Here is a 16,112-nt window from a genome sequence, read left to right on the forward strand (position 1 = left end):
AGAGAGAGAGAGAGAGAGAGAGAGAGAGAGAGAGAGAGGGAGCGCTGTTTTCCGTGTTCTGTGTGTGTGTGAATGAGCAAAGTGTGTGTGTAAGGGGGGCGCTGTGACTATCACAGAGAGTTTTATTCAATCTGAGTACAGATATTGACTCGTATTACTTGTATAATACTTGTACTCTGCAAAAATGCTGTATCCGTACCGGATACACATTTCAGCCGAGTGCTCGGCTCATCCCTAATAAACATGCTCGCAGTCTTTTTTTACTATGTTATGCGCCAGACCCCGAAGACATACATTAATTCAACTAACATTTTGGTTCAGTTAGAGCATCATTGCAGTCTAAGTTTATGGGATTGCCTAACCTTTGGTCAGGGAAGTGAATCCAGATGGGGCTTAAACGGAAGCAGGGGAAATAAAACAAACAAAAAGGGGTCGATTTCAGAAGAAAAAGAAGGAAGTGCAACCTGCTACAAAAAAATATTCTGTCTGGGAAAAAAATTCCATCCCAGCTCTGGTTTCTCTACCATTCAATAACGCTTTAAACCACATGCTTTTCTAGCATTTGATTGCCTATCCTCAAATGTTTGTATTAGTTGTCAGTTGTGTGGGATCTTAGATGCAAATTCAGACAAACAGAAACTTTACAGCCCTGGATCACAAAAACAAGCTACAAAAGAACAGTCGACCAGACAGAAGGTTTGTATTAGATTAGATTGAACTTTATTGTCATAACACAGGTACAGGTACAAGGGAACGAAATGCAGTTTAGATCAAACCACAAGCGCAATAGCAGTAAGTGCAGGATATGCAATGGTTCCATAAGTGCAGGACATGGATAAGTACTAAATAAATATAGAAATGAATACTATTGCAAACAGAATTTTACAGATAGATTTGTCCTACCCGCATGACCACCGCATTGTTATCAGTTTTTCTAGTTTTACTATTTATAGGCATGTGTTTGATTACAATAAACATGTTTGTTTTATTCTACAAATGTTTTGAAAACATTTCTTCTAAATTCCAAATAAAAAAGTTGTTGTTCAGATTATTTATTTTAAGAAAATGACAAATTGTCAAAATAACAAAAAAGATGCATTGTTTTCAGACCTCAAAAAATGCTAAGAAAACAAGTTCACATTCATTCTTAAAGAACACAATACTAATATTGTAACTTAGGAAGAGTTCAGAAATCAATACTTGGTGGAATAACCTTGATTTTTAATTACAGCTTTCATGCGTCTTGGCATGCTCTTCACCAGTCATTCACATTGCTGTTGGGTGATGTTATGCCACTCCTGGCACAAAAATTCAAGCAGCTCAGCTTTATTGGATAGCTTGTGACCATCCGTCTTCCTCTTGATCAAATTCGAGAGGTTTTCAATGGGGTTCAGGTCTGGAGATTGGGCTGGCCATGACAGGGTCTTGATCTGGTGGTCCTTCATCCACACCTTGATTGACCCGGCTCTGTGGCATGGAACGTTGTCCTGCTGGAAAAAACAATCCTCAGAGTTGGGGAACATTGTCAGAGCAGAGGGAATCAGGTTTTCTTCCAGGATAACCTTGTACAATGCTTGATTCATTCGTCCTTCACAAAGACAAATCTGCCCAATTCCAGCCTTACTGAAGCACCCCCAGATCATCACTGATCCTCCACCAAATTTAAAAGTGGGGCCAGACACTGTGGCTTGTAGGCCTTTTTAGGTCTCCGTCTAACCATTAGACGACCAGGTGTTGGGCAAAGCTGAAATTTTGACTCATCAGAAAAGATGACCTTACTCCAGTCCTCTAGGGTCCAATCCTTATGGTCTTTTGCAAACTTTAGCCTGGCTTGTCTTTGCTTCTCATTGATGAAGGGCTTTTTTCTGGCTTTTTTTCTGGTTTCGCACATTCCTTGCTGTGCACTTCAGCCCAGTTGCTGTTTGCCATTCTTTTTGTAAATCACTTGATGTCATCGTACGTTTTTTGAGTGACATGCAAATGAGTAGGCGGTCATCCCGGTCAGTGAAAAATTGTTTTCGCCCTCTTCCAGTTTGTAGCTTTGTTGTCCCCACTATCTGTTGCTTGACCTTGTTCTTGAAATGTTAAGGATAGAAGCAACCTGACGCTCACTGTACCCTTCTGCCAGTAAAGCCAGAATTGAACCCTTCTTTTCTCACTCAAAACCTTTCTTTTTAACTCTTTGACATGTTCAATTGTTCCTTTTTTTGATTAGATTACCTGTGTGGTACTAGTAGCCCTGATTTTGCCATCCAGCAGGCCCTATTGCAAGAGGATAGTGATGACCACAGCAGTGGCTTTTATACTTTTCCTTGTTAAATAAGATTTATATCAGGTGATCACTTAATCAGCACCTCATTAAGTAGAATGACGTGTGCCTGTGTTGGAATTTAACAGCCACTGGAGTGGAATGGCTGCCATACGTGTAGAGATACTGATTTAAGACAAACAAAGTAGTGGTCTCTTAATTTTTTCCAGAGCTGTAGATAACTAGTATTGTGAACAATATTTACAGCTGGATATGTACTGAATTTAATATACAGGTGGATATTACTATAAACAGAATTTTTACAGATAGATAGTAAGTTAGGCTAAACTGAGCAGTATAACAATGGATTAAAGGTTGAACAAATAAAGTTTGGCCAGAAGCTATCTGAATTAAAGTGCAGTGGAAAGTAATTGGATATTACAGTTAAAGTACGGTATTGCTGATGTATATGTAAACAATTGGTACTGTAAATAAATAGTCAGCAGTGCAAATTGATATACCAGTCAAGGTAAATAGTGCAAGATGCAGATATAAACAGTTGTTACTATAATAACATTCAGCAGTGCAGGTGAACATTATAGTACTGCAGATAACAAAATGGAGGCAGGTATGAGGAAGGAGAGGAGAGTCTATCAGTGTATGAAGGGAGTGGGATCAATGAGGATTACAGTTCAATATAGAGACAGCTCGGGGGGAAAAAACGTTCTTTAGTCTGCTGGTCCTGGTCCGGAGGCACCTGAAAAGCCTGCCGGAGAGCAGGAGAGAAAACAGTCTGTGGGCTGGGTGAGAGGAGTCCTTAAGGATGCTGCGAGCTTGATGCAGACAGCGTTTCCTCTGGATGTGCTCGATAGTAGGTAGTGGAGTCCCGGTGATGCACTGGGCGGTTTCACCACCCGCTGCAGTGCCTTGCGCTCTGCAACAGAACAGCTCCCATATCACACTGTTGCACAGTTGGTCTTTCTATTGCACAACGATAGAAGTTTACCAAGATAGTCAAGGAAAGCTGATTCCTGAAAAGCTGAAAAGGCGCTGGTGAGCATTCTTGACCAGGCAGGAGGTGTCGGTTGACCAGGACATGTCCGCCGAGATGTGGATCCCCAGAAACTTAAAACTGGAGACATGCTCAACAGCCATTCCATTGATGTGGATGGTGTCGTGCGTGCCTCTTGACTCTTTTCGGAAGTCCACAATGAGCTCCTTCGTTTTGGTGGTGTTGAGGAGCTGGTTATTTTCAGTGCACCATGTGGCCAGGTGGTTGATCTCCTCCCTATAGGCAGTCTCATTGTTGTTGCTGATAAGACCAATCACCGTAGTGTCGTCCGCAAACTTGATGATAGAATTAGATTCATACACAGGCTTGCAGTCGGTGGTGAAGAGGGAGTAGAGAAACAGGCTTAGCACACAGCCCTGTGGCACACCAGTGTTGAGTGTGATTGACGTGGAGCAGTTGGAGCCTGATCAAACATTCTGGTCAAAAAGTCCAAAATCCAGTTGCACATCAAGGTGTTGATACCCAGGTCTCCAAGTTTGGCTATTAACTTAGCCGGGATGACACTGTTGAATGCTGAGCTGAAGTCAACAAACAGCATGCGTGCATAAGTGTTCTTATTGTCCAGATATGTGAGCACAGAGTGCAGTGCCATGGAAACTGCATCCTCTGGGCTCCTATCGCTACAGGAGGCAAATTGGTGTAAGTCCAATGTGGATGTTAGCGAGTCTTTTAGGTGTGCCAGGACCAGGCGCTCATAGCACTTCATTACGATGGGTGTGAGTGCTACAGGGCGGTAGTCGTTAAGGCACTTTGGGCTGGAGTGTTTTGGCACTGGCACAATGGAAGTGCATTTAAAGCATGTTGGTAAAGCTGCTTGGGCAAGAGACAGGTTGAAAATGTCTGTAAAAACCCCAGCAAGCTGCTCCGCACAAGCCCTGAGTATGCGTCCAGGAATTTTATCTGGTCCAACAGCCTTGCGCCTGCTGATCCTGCTCAGTGCATTGCAGACATCTGTGGAGGACAGTGTGATTGGCGGCTGGTCGGCTGAGGATTTGAGCTTGGTGGCAGTTTCTCTGTTGTCTCTTTCAAAGCGAGCATAAAAGTTATTCAACTCGTTCAGGAAGTTGACATTAGGGGCTGCACATGCTAACATGTTAAGTCTTGAAATTGTTCATAACATTGCAGCAAGAACCTAAACTAAATCTAGTGAATTTCACCACATCAAATCAGCTTTAGCTTTCCTTCATTGGCTCCAATACATCTCAGACTTCAAGGTTCTTCTGATAAGATGAATGGGCACGCTTTTCTTTAGCTGTCTGATCTCCCTATATGTTATAGTACAATCACGAATCTCCGTTCTCAAAATACAGGAGAAAAAAAAAAAACCCGTTCTGCTGCTTTGACAGAGACAAAACTTTCCACCTTAATAACAAGAATAGAGAAGTTAAGAAACGATTTGAGTGCCTTAAGGCAGCTGACAAAGAGGTACACGGTAACACTTTATAATCATGATTAACTAAACATTAGTTGTGGGAGTCCCGTGATTGGCTGGACAAAGAGAGGGCAGCCACTACAGCTGCTGGGGACTACATGAAGCTAGCTGCACCCCGCCGCCCTGCGGCTGTGGAGATGGGCAGCACCTCGGACTTCACCGTGGAGGAAAACCAGGAGTAAGACAACTGCCTGATGAACATGGACTTTTGATTTGTCTTACTCTCTTAATTTGTCCTTGTTTTATTTGTCCTGTTATCTGATATGATTACAGTGACTGTGTTTTTGAATGGCTTTTCTACCTTGTTTAATGTAGTCTTCAGGTTAAAGGTTACCACTAGGTGTCTCCCTCCCAATGGGCTGTTTGTTTTATGCTTTCTGTTTGTTGTTTGTGTTGACGGAAAATGCATTTACTTTAAAGTTAATTTAAGATGGAACCAATTGCCAACCTGGTACTTTTTGGGTTGCTTTTCCTTTCTTTGTGCTGCCCATTCATTTGATGACTGATTGACATTGAGTGTAGGCTATGCCCTCCTTATTGTTTTTTAATGTCCTGTCTGTTTTTGTTTTGTGTTTTACATGTCTGTGCGTTTAGGGACTCAATTTTGAATGCACTATTTTTAGGAATTACTGAAGTGAGCGGCAGAAGCAAGGTCCTTTTCACATCTGTCTTTATTTCAAACACAGATTTTTTGATAATGGCTGATCTTTCTTTTTTAGTTATGAACTGTGGTAGGCTGAATGCATCTCACAAGCGTGGTAGCACTCTGACCCCACTTAAAAAATGAAATGTTGACATTGCACTACTACAGGAGACACGTTTGCTACAGGCCTCTACTGGCTGTCTTGCCAACAGATTTTATCATAGGATTGCATCCTCCTCAGGAAACTCATTAACAAAAGGAGTGGCCATTGTTGTTAAATGGAATCTTCCGCTTAAAGTTTTGTCCTCTTGGTCAGACAATCCAAAGAATTATCCAGAATCCAGAATTATAATTTCTTCAATAGAGCATTGTCTAAGGAAAATTGCCCTTGTGTCTGTCCATGTTTTTGATAGTGTTTCCTTTGCTATGCTCACCAATCCGATGCTGGAGTTAACGTACTGTTTTTTGTTGTTGGTACAGACTGCAAGGCTGTGTGGGACCCAAATATTCATTGGTCGAACACAAGGGTCACTGGGACTCAGGCGCAAGCCAAGAATGCTTTGAAGTCATGGGCCAGCAGCTTGGCGCTTATAGTAGATAGTTGGCGCACAGTTATTGCCACCTGTAAGGATTATTCCTTTTCTCTCTGTTTGCTGGACTTACAGCTGCTAAGAGAAGGATTGCAACCTATCCGTGCATGGACCTTTGCATTCTTGGATGTCGTGTACATGGAACTGTTGATGGCGCGCCGAAAGGACCCTGGACACTTGGCACAGCATCGCTGACTCTTTGAGGTCCAGGCTGTAGCCTCGTGCTACTACTACCTGCGCATGTGATTGGTCCCTTGTCTTGTGTCTGTCTCTGTGTGTCTGTTTATGTATGTGTTTGTTTTGTCTGTTTCTGCATGTATTGTTTTTTCTCCCTCCCTCCCAGCTTTCCTCTCTGTGATTTTTGGCTCTGGGACGCATTCCATGTCTCAGTGTGTTGTTTGTAATTTTTCAATATAAAAGAGGATTAAAAAGAAATTTTATCACAAAAAAATCAGAAATCATGATTAAAATAACTTAATTGATCTATATTCTGTATTATATATATTAACATATTGTTCCTACATTAACTTATGCATGAAATACTATTAATCCCTACATTATTGATAGGCCATGAATGAATTAATGCTTTTTAATGGATGAAGTCATGCATGAATTCATGATAATTCATGTACCATTATTATTATATATATATATATAAGTGTTACCCAGGTAAGTATAAGGTTTGTTTTGCATAGGAGTGTTAAGCTGCAGACAGCTGGCCTGCCTGGCTGTTGTTTGCCAAGAAAGGTTTCCCAACATAAAAAAAAACACTTTTCACATTGGAAAGGGTAACTGTTTTTTCCTATTTCTAATCTTGGATGCTAAACACACCCTAACTTTTAACACACCCAATTTAACATACAACGTGCTATTATCTTTTTATTTTTGAAATACTATTGCTTTAAAATCCATCTTTTATGCACTTTAGCTATTAAGGCTTTTTCTTAACAGCCCCAATGAACGTGTGTTGAGTGGTTTCATGACTTTTACCATCCCATAAAAACATTTTATTTCACAAGACATCCTTGGACCATTATTATTACTGTTCCTATTATTTCTGATGTATTATCTTTGTAAAAAGCTACGTTATTGCTATTACCGCTTTCTAAATGTTTGTGTTAACAAAGAGGTAAGCAATTGAGACACTTAACAGGCTTAACTGAGTCTTGAAGTCCTTATTCATCAAATATAGTTTAACTGACCAGAAAACTTTGTCCTTGGTCACCCGCTCCTGAAGCAAAGTCCACTTGCGGCCCAGGTCTGTGGAAGCAAAGAGCTGGACACAAAAAAAACAGAGAGAAGACCACAATTAAACAGAAAAACACACACAAAGCATGTAGCATTAAATTATGAACCTTAACCACAAGCCCTGTGACTAGTGTCCTTAAATTGAGTCTGTTAGGATCAACTCAGTTTACACAATCAAGCTACTGAATTTCATGGTTCCCCAAGTTAACACTATGCTCAGTTAAGTATTAATCACATCAGGTTATGTGTGTACATACTGTAGGTTTGGGTGTTTGTGGTAGTTTGTGTTTTTCCTGAGCTTGTATGGCATTGATCAGACCCATAATGAAGGTCTATTGACTCCTACACACAAGGAAGTCTGAAAAGCATTTTGGGATATAATTATTGAGATAATGAGATAGTTATTTATATAAATGAGATAATTATTTCCTTACACAAAGGTCCTCTATAATACAAAAACACAAACACACAGTTTAAGAAACTCTTTCTTCACACTTTTAATGACAGTGGTTTAGTTGTTAAGGCTCGTCATCCTGTCTATATACTGCTCAAAACAAACTGTCTTGCTCAGGGATCATCTAACACGGATGCAATAGTATGGATACATGTAGCCCAATAATATATTTATAAAATTTGGAAGTGCAAGTCCTCCACGTGACCTGGACTTTTATTCTATGGGATTTATAATTCCAGACAAAAGCAAGAACTACTGGGTAACACTTTATAATAACCATCATTAATAGATGGAAAATTGATAGTTAATAAATCTTTAGTTCATTTTCATTTAACTGTTAGCAAACTGTCATTTTACTGTTAACAAACAGTTAAATTAAAATTAATAAAATATTAGTGCTGTAAATTAACAGCTGATTGTTACACACATTGTATCCCTCATATACTATATTAGGTATTGGGTAATTATTAAAAAATATGTTTGTAAGCCTTTAAGAAATCATTTATTAAACATTTATAAACATTACATAGATAGCTGGACCAGATATTCCTAACACTTTAAGGGTTACTGGTTGGTGTGTAAACCGTCTATAAACCGAGTCTGGATGGTTTTTATAAAGTTGAAACAGATGACTATCATACCTTGTTAATACATACCTAATATCATGTTAATAGTTAATGAATACATTGTACACTATCTATAAATATTATTTTGATAGTTAATACTTTGTCAGTGGTTAGTAAACCGTCTGTAAACAATTTCTTTGATGGTTATTATAAAGTTGCAACAGATGATAATAATTTCTTGTTAAATAGTCAAACACTTTGTAAACCATCTGTCATGGCACCATCATAGCTATTGTAAAGTTGTGACTGATGTTTTTCATAGTTAGTTGTTGGTTAGTAAGTGCTTGGTAAAGCACTGATACATTTTTTGTCTTTGAATTATATAGAAATTATCTATACACATACATATACTATATATGTATGTATGTACAGTACAGTGCTGTGCAAAGGTCCTAGGCAGTTGTGAAAGTCTTAGGCAGGTGTGGAAAAAATGCTGTAAACTAACAGCTTTAAAAAATAGAAAAGATTGTTTATTTTTATAAATATACAAAATGCAAAAGAAAATCAAAGTCACATCAATATTTGGTGTTACTGCCCTTTGTCTTCAAACCAGCATCAATTTTATAGGTATGCTTGCAAGAAGTTGGGCAATGTTGAGGATCGTAGACGCAGTGGTTGGCCAAGGCAACGTAGTGCAGCAGATGAAAAACACATCAAGCTTATTTCCCTTCAAAATGGGAAGATGTCCAGCAGTGACATCAGCTCAGAACTGGCAGAAACCTGCGGGACCCTGGTAGACCCATCTACTGTCCAGAGAAGTCTGGCCAGAAGTGGTCTTTATTGAAGAGTTGCAGCCAAAAAAGCCATACCTCCAACATGGAAACAAGGCCAAGCCATTCAACGATGCATAAAAGCTTGGTAAACTGGGGTGCAATAAATGGCAGCAGGTGCTCTGGACTGATGAGTCAAATAAATGAAATATTTGGCTGTAACAGTAGGCAGTTTGTTGGCTGAAGGGCTGGAGAGCGCTACAATAATGAGTGTCTGCAGGCAAATGTGAAGCATGGTTGAGGTTCCTTGCAAGTTTGGGGCTGCTTTTCTGCTTATGGAGTTTGGTCAGGATTGATGCTAAATGCAGAGGAATACTGGCAGATACTTATCTATCATGTAATACCATCAGGAAGACATGTGATTGGCCACAAATGTATTCTGCAGCAGGACAACAACCCCATGTTCATTAAGAACTATCTTCAGTGTAAAGAAGAACAAGAAGTCCTTGAAGTGATGGCACGGTCCCCAAAGAGTCCTGATCTCAACATCATCAAGCCATCATGAAAACTTAACTTGTAACTTGAGTTACTTGACTTTTGGTCATAGCGCCCCCTGCTGGCAACATGAAATCAGATTTATATGACAAGCATCATCTGATTTACATGAAACTTATGTGTTTTTTATTGTGTTCTTTCAGAACTTTTTAACTGTTTAAGGTAGAGTCTTCTTTAACGTGTCATTGAACTTAGCAGAGAGTTCCTATTTGATTGGTGATGTTTCATCTGCCCCCTATGCTTTAGCCACGCCTCTTTCTAACTAATGACCTGTTTGATGTAGACTATAGTGTGAGATATCAAGGAACTCAGCAGGGAGTTCTCTTTTTATCTGTGACAATTTGCAATGTCTGAGTGCCACACAAATGCACGACCGCAAGGAGCAGCATCCGTCAGTATGCCCAATGTGCAGGATGTGCAAAGGCCCATGTTTTTATTTGGCTACAGTCCTGAGTTAAGCGGTGCTTCCACCCATCCCACCCCCATTCAAACATTACACAAAAAACATGGTCCTTAACTGAACTACCTGAAATGTTGGGAAAAAGCCCCTGCATATACACCTAACAAAACAATAATGTATACCTAATCAGTTGCTCTTCCGCTTATAGAGTAATGGAAAAAACAAAATCAGCCTTGTACATACTTTGCACATTTATGTATGCAGCCTAGCCCTTCATGCTTAGCAATGAAACAGAATTGATCTTGATCCTCTACGTCAAAGATATTATGAACAGAAAACCTTTTCTGCATGTACAAAAGCCCAAGAGTTAACTTTCACCTCTTAACAAACGTCAATTATCGATAGTTGGATCTTAGATGCATAACCAGTTGTTTTCATCAAGTGGAGATGCCTGAGGATCTAAAGTGCTGTTCCGCATATTAACGAGCCTCCTCTAGCTTAGTAAACACCGCTTCTCGTGTTGAATCTCACTCCCGGTTTGTCCCATAGTAGGTCCTGTGCGGAGTGAGTGCTGTTCGGAGTTAAACCACGGTATGCGGGCAGATCCCGAAAGATTTGGATTCGGTCTTCTTGTATTTCAGATTCCTATTGCCCGTAGCTTTCTGTAAGATTTCCTCATGTGTGGCAGTAGTGTAGCCTCACGATCAGATGTCTTGGTGGGCCACCATTATCCTGGCGCATCCTCAGAGCTCTATGGGCTTGGTCTATCAGCGGGGTTTTGGTTAAATCCAGAGATTTTCCTCAGGTACCGCGGTGGTTTAGAGATTATGTCTCTTCGATTGTCCCTCTAAATCCACCCATTTATCAGACAGTTGCTCTACTTGGTTAGAGAGGCGTTTAACATTGTTATGCAACTCTGCTATGGTATCAGACGTGTTGGAGGTAGACGCAGCTACCTCCTTCAGTGTGCGATTCTGACTATCCACTTGTGCTTTTGATGAGTTAATGGCTGACTTGTTTTTGGCTTTTAAGGCAGCAATTTGCCCTCTCAAAGTAGTTATGTCACAATTTTCTCTTCTATTTTGTTGGAGGGGTTTCTTGCCCAAACTCTCCCCCTTGACTTCATCATGGCCTGCCTCCTCTGCTGTCCACATTTTAGCGGCTTGTGTAGTCTGCAATTTTAATTTAATGAGCCTTATTTCCATGCATGTAGTATATTTTGACACAAATTATTTGATAGATTAGTCTGACTTTGTATAGATTGTAATTTTAAACACAACTAGAGCTACTGTAGATAGAGTTACCAACTCCTCTACAGTGTAGTTCATACTGTCCAATAAGCTTCCTGAATAGTAAGTATAAAATCCTTATTAGCTATAAAAATATTAGCCACCCTTATTGAAACTGTAATGCCTGTCGTTTAACAAAATGCGCCATTTGCTTAATAACTTATACTCGCCCAACACAGAAAATACACAGAGGTGGTGTTTGACCGTGTTGAATGGCAATATATTTTATCCTGTCCAGACTATTCCATCTTTCCATTCAAACTTAGGGATCAAAGTTACACCCACTATTTAAGAGCTAACCTGTTTTAACTTTAAAGCAATATTAGAGCACACAAACAAGGACTTTCAGAGATGGACAACATTACTAATTTCATTAAATTTCAAATTTTTCTAAAAGTAGAATGGGAGCCAGAGCGACAAAATGACAGTGCTGCCTAAAATTCTTTATAGTTTTAAGATGATCCCCATTTTTATATCCAAGACAATGTTTAACCAAGACCGGTCAATCTCTTCTTTTATCTGGAACAACTTAAACCCTAGGATGAAGAAGACATACCTAGAGGTTCCCAAGGTGGCAGGGGGTTGGGGCTACCTAACTTTCTCTGGTACTACTGGGCTGTGAATATAGCAAAGATTTTACATTTGACATACACATATAAAAACAAACCTCTGTTTGTTTTTATATGTGTATGTCAAATGTAAAATCTAAAACAGCACTGGGTCCGTGTGAAACTTACATCTAATCATACTGTTCTCAAATCCTGTAATCAAGGGAACACTTAGAATATGGCCACAGTTTAGAAGACATTTTGGTTCAAACAGATTAGTAATTCTCTCCAGTAGCAAACAATACTTATTTCCTAGCATCTGAACAGGACAATGTGCTCCAACAGTGGCGGGAAAATGGTATGGTTAATCTCTCTCTCTCTCTGTTTATGTATGTATGCAACACCTGGTAGACAAAATATTCACTGTTGTTAGAAGTTTTGTGGAGCCATGCAGTTGGTTGACATGTTAACAGAGTGAGATACTTAGTATTTTTTTTTTTACTGGAATGTAGCACACCTTTTGAAATAGTTGGTGCTCCACCAATTTTTCAGATATAAAAACACAACTGATTGTATCTCAACCATTTGCTTCGAGTCAATTCAGTATTGAATCTAATCGTCCTAAATTGTTTCTTATTAAAAATGAATTAGACCTGAACCGTATCATAGCAAAGCTATACAAATTTATACAAATAATAATAATTGTTAGTAATACAAATTTAAAATGAACGCTTTGCTGCACGGACAGCAAATGTTTGTTGCTGGTGTATCATAACTTCTGTCTTCTTGTTAATCTTTCAGCTACAAAAACCATTATTTATTTTAATGTTTCAGCAGCGCTGTGATACCCACCCTGCCCTCTTTGCAGTAGGCCAGGAGCTTGTCTTCTTCCTTAGGGTGGAATATGAGCGTGTCCGGGGTGAAGGAGATGGGTTGTCGTTGGAAGGAAGAACCCTCATCTGTGCTGATAAACAGCATTTGATCCCTTTCATTTATGGATGAACCAACCAGCACTACCTGTAAGAAAAGGAGAAAGGGAGGAAAACAGAGGTCATTTCCCACAATGTATTTCTTGCTGCAAAAGACTGCGGAAGACTCAAAGACACTTTCCTTCTTACATCAATTGTTGTTCATATCAACTCACCTACTTTCACTAGAAAACTGATCATTAAAAATGCATGCATGGCCATGCATGCACATTTAATCAAGGCCATTCTCTGGGCCATAAGAACTTTCCATAAAGCTTACACTGAGGCATCACTGTATTGACTATCTATTTAGAGTTTTATAGCTCATAATGTGAAGGCTTTAAATGGAGGGCAAACTAGGACCTGCCAACCCACTAATCATAATTATGTCTTGGACACCCAGAAATAAGTCTACCCATAGGGGTGATCGATAGGATCTAATGAACCAATCACATTCTTTAGGAGTTTCAGAGAGGCGGGAAACTGTCCAATGAAGGTTTCTCGGTGCATCATTATGGTGCTGTTCGCATCTGGGGCCTTATTTATAAAACAGTGCCTAGTATCCACACTGGAAGTGTAGGTGTACACAAAAGCTGTAAAATGGCATGTAAAAAAAAGAATCAGTCAAAGAAATCTGTTAACACGCACAACTGCAGGCAAAAAACAAACAGAATCCATGACTCCATCTCAAACATATTAAGACCTCTTTTTTCACAGGTATTACAAAATGGGACACCTTATATTTTAATATAACACTGTGTATTTGCTTTTAAATTTTTATAAGCGTAACAATTTTTCTTATGGTCAGTCTTAGAGTTGATGGGCATTGGCAACACTTTCATAGGTATGATTAAAGTTCAGTATTCTAGCGCTTCAGCCCGAGTCTTAACTGGGCACACCTCGTCCTCTTTACTTTCAGTTTCTAGATCTTCACGCCAAGGTTGCCCCTTGAGTCCTGCATTATTTGTCCTCTCCCTAGAGCCTTTGGCTCATGCCACTTGCCAATCGATTATGGTGTCTAAGACATGCATTTGCAATCCACAGCATCACTTTTCACTATTTGCGGATTATGTTTTTTGTTTTTTTTTAGAAAACCCCTTTAAGTTTCTTCCTCACCTTCTTTTCTTATGGGAGGGGTATGGAAGATTATCAGGCATTAAAATCAACTGATCAAAGTTTGCAATACCTAATTTAAATGATTCTGCTTGCAATTCAAACATCGCTGCTAATATCACCATTGTTAAACAGTTTAAATATTTAGCCATTGACATTTTTCCTTGCTTAAATCAGATTGTTAAGCATAACTATCCTGCTGCTCTGAACAAAATTTCAAAAGATATAGAAAGATGAATGGGTCTTTCCATGTCTATTCAAGCCAGGATCTCTGTGGTTAAAATTACTGTTTTTCCCAGGAATAATTTTGTGAGCTCTATGCTACCTATTTGCCCTCCTTCTGATTATTAGAATAAATTCTAATCTGCAGTATCTAAATTAATCTGGAAAGGCAAGTGGCCCCGACTTAAGATGGTTACTTTACAGAGGGGGAAGGAAGATGGTAGACAACTTTTAACGCTATTTTGGTCCTTTGTGTTAAGGCCCCTCCATACCTGGTTTGACCCAGATACGTCTGTTTGCTGGCGTACATTAGAAAGTGCTATCAGAGAACCATGGTCACTCCATGGCGTTGTTTTTGGCGATATCTATAATAAACAGATCCAGCTACGCTACGGCCCCATTATCTCCCATCTTATCAAAACTTGGAGATTGGTTGACACATATTGACGTGTAGCATGGAACTGGCATACATTTCCTTCATTGTTCAACTATACAGTAGTACTGATTAGTGGGAGGCCTATAACCGCTCCACAGTGGGATCACAGGGGGGTTCATTTCTAAAAGACCTTTTTAACGAGGTTGGCTTGTTATTTTTTCCAACTAAGGGACCATTTGGTATTTATGGAATGGACCACTGGAGGAAAATAGGGGAGGGTCTTGTATAAACAGCAACATTTCAAAGTGTCTTGTTTTGTGCATATTTTTCCATGTAGCTCCATGAAGTTCTTTCTTCCTTGGCCCGCCATTGCTTTAAGATGGGTCCATTTTAGTCAGCCAGACAATTTAAGTTTGACATTTCCAAATTTAATACATTCCGCCCACACATAAACACAAAACTGTTTTGCTAGTCCATCAAGGTGTAGCTTAAGTAAGACGTCTGCTGAAAAAAATATTTTATTCATTAGCATAATTGCCATACTATTTAGTTCATAAACTTCCAAAACGACAAAGTATGAAAATATAGCGGACCAGATGCAAGCTTTTATTTTGTGAAAAGTCGAAGCTCGCAGACAGCAAGCAGCCGGGGTAAGACGAGGGGCATAAGCAACAGCCTTTTTTCCAAGTCATTTGAGAAGGAAGAAGTGGTTGCATGCAAGCTCCCACATTGACGCTCATCTGAGAAATGGAGTTTTGGATAATGTTCAGCTTCGGCAGTTTTACCTATGCTAAAATAAACAATGACTGAAGAGCCTAGTGATGAGTCTATAGCATCCAGTTCACGTGTTGAATTAGTTACCCAGTGTGCTTTGTTTAATGGTCTCAATGTTTAATTGTTTTATTTTGTGTGAATTTCAGTAGTATTTCAAGTTATGCAGTAATGCAGGAAGTGTACATTTACTTTCCTTGGTTATTGTGTTTCCACAACAATGTTAGTGAGTAAATCTACTGAAATGTCGCTCTCTTGTTGTAGTTTCTGTCTTTTGGTCTCTTGTGAGTGTCTCTATGTTCTGTTTCCTATTTTATTTGATAGTCTAGTTTTCTGTGCTGATTACTAGGGGTGGGGGAAAAAAATCAATGCAGCATAGTATTGCAATATTTCCCGTGGCAATACTATATCAATACACAGACGCAAAGTATCGATCTTTTATTATTTAAATTGCACATGAGGATTTACCTTTTTGGTAGTAGAATAATAAAATAAATTGCTTATTCAGTCCACCAGATGGCGCCAGTTCATTTTCTGGTGAGGTCAGTGGGGTGACTGTCAGCGTGCAGGAGGATGTACAGTGGGTACGGAAAGTATTCAGACCCCTTTAAATTTTTCACTCTTTGTTTCATTGCAGCCATTTTCCAAAAATCAAAAAAGTTCATTTTATTTCTCAGTAATGTACACTCAGCACCATCTTGGACAGAAAAAAACAGAAATGTAGAAATCTTTGCAAATTTATTAAAAAAGAAAAACTGAAATATCACTAGGGGCGTTTCTCAATACCAAGTATGCAAAGAACGGACTTGTGTTCTTGGGGAGACCGTACTTGCTAGCTGTACCTGGA

At 39.4% G+C, this 16,112-nt stretch overlaps 1 protein-coding gene and 1 long non-coding RNA gene across 6 annotated transcripts in view; both read right to left on the reverse strand.

Annotated features, from left to right (window-relative positions):
- Nucleotides 1-16,112, reverse strand: part of sorcs2 (sortilin-related VPS10 domain containing receptor 2) — a 356,230-nt gene that overhangs the window by 96,257 nt on the left and 243,861 nt on the right. For all 5 annotated transcript variants that reach the window (XM_034901195.1, XM_034901192.1, XM_034901194.1 and 2 more), the window contains exons 4-5: nucleotides 12,668-12,832; nucleotides 7,188-7,261 (exon numbers count right to left, since the gene is read on the reverse strand). In XM_034901195.1, the coding sequence (XP_034757086.1) occupies nucleotides 7,188-7,261; nucleotides 12,668-12,832 (239 nt within the window). The remainder of the gene's footprint in view (nucleotides 1-7,187; nucleotides 7,262-12,667; nucleotides 12,833-16,112) is intronic.
- LOC117962105 overlaps nucleotides 15,190-16,112 on the reverse strand; it is a 23,665-nt gene continuing 22,742 nt past the window's right edge. Inside the window, exon 3 of the long non-coding RNA XR_004660570.1 lies at nucleotides 15,190-15,515. This is a non-coding gene — a long non-coding RNA (uncharacterized LOC117962105). The remainder of the gene's footprint in view (nucleotides 15,516-16,112) is intronic.

This window comes from Etheostoma cragini, chromosome 19 (genome assembly GCF_013103735.1).
Source record: "Etheostoma cragini isolate CJK2018 chromosome 19, CSU_Ecrag_1.0, whole genome shotgun sequence".
Taxonomy (NCBI): domain Eukaryota; kingdom Metazoa; phylum Chordata; class Actinopteri; order Perciformes; family Percidae; genus Etheostoma; species Etheostoma cragini.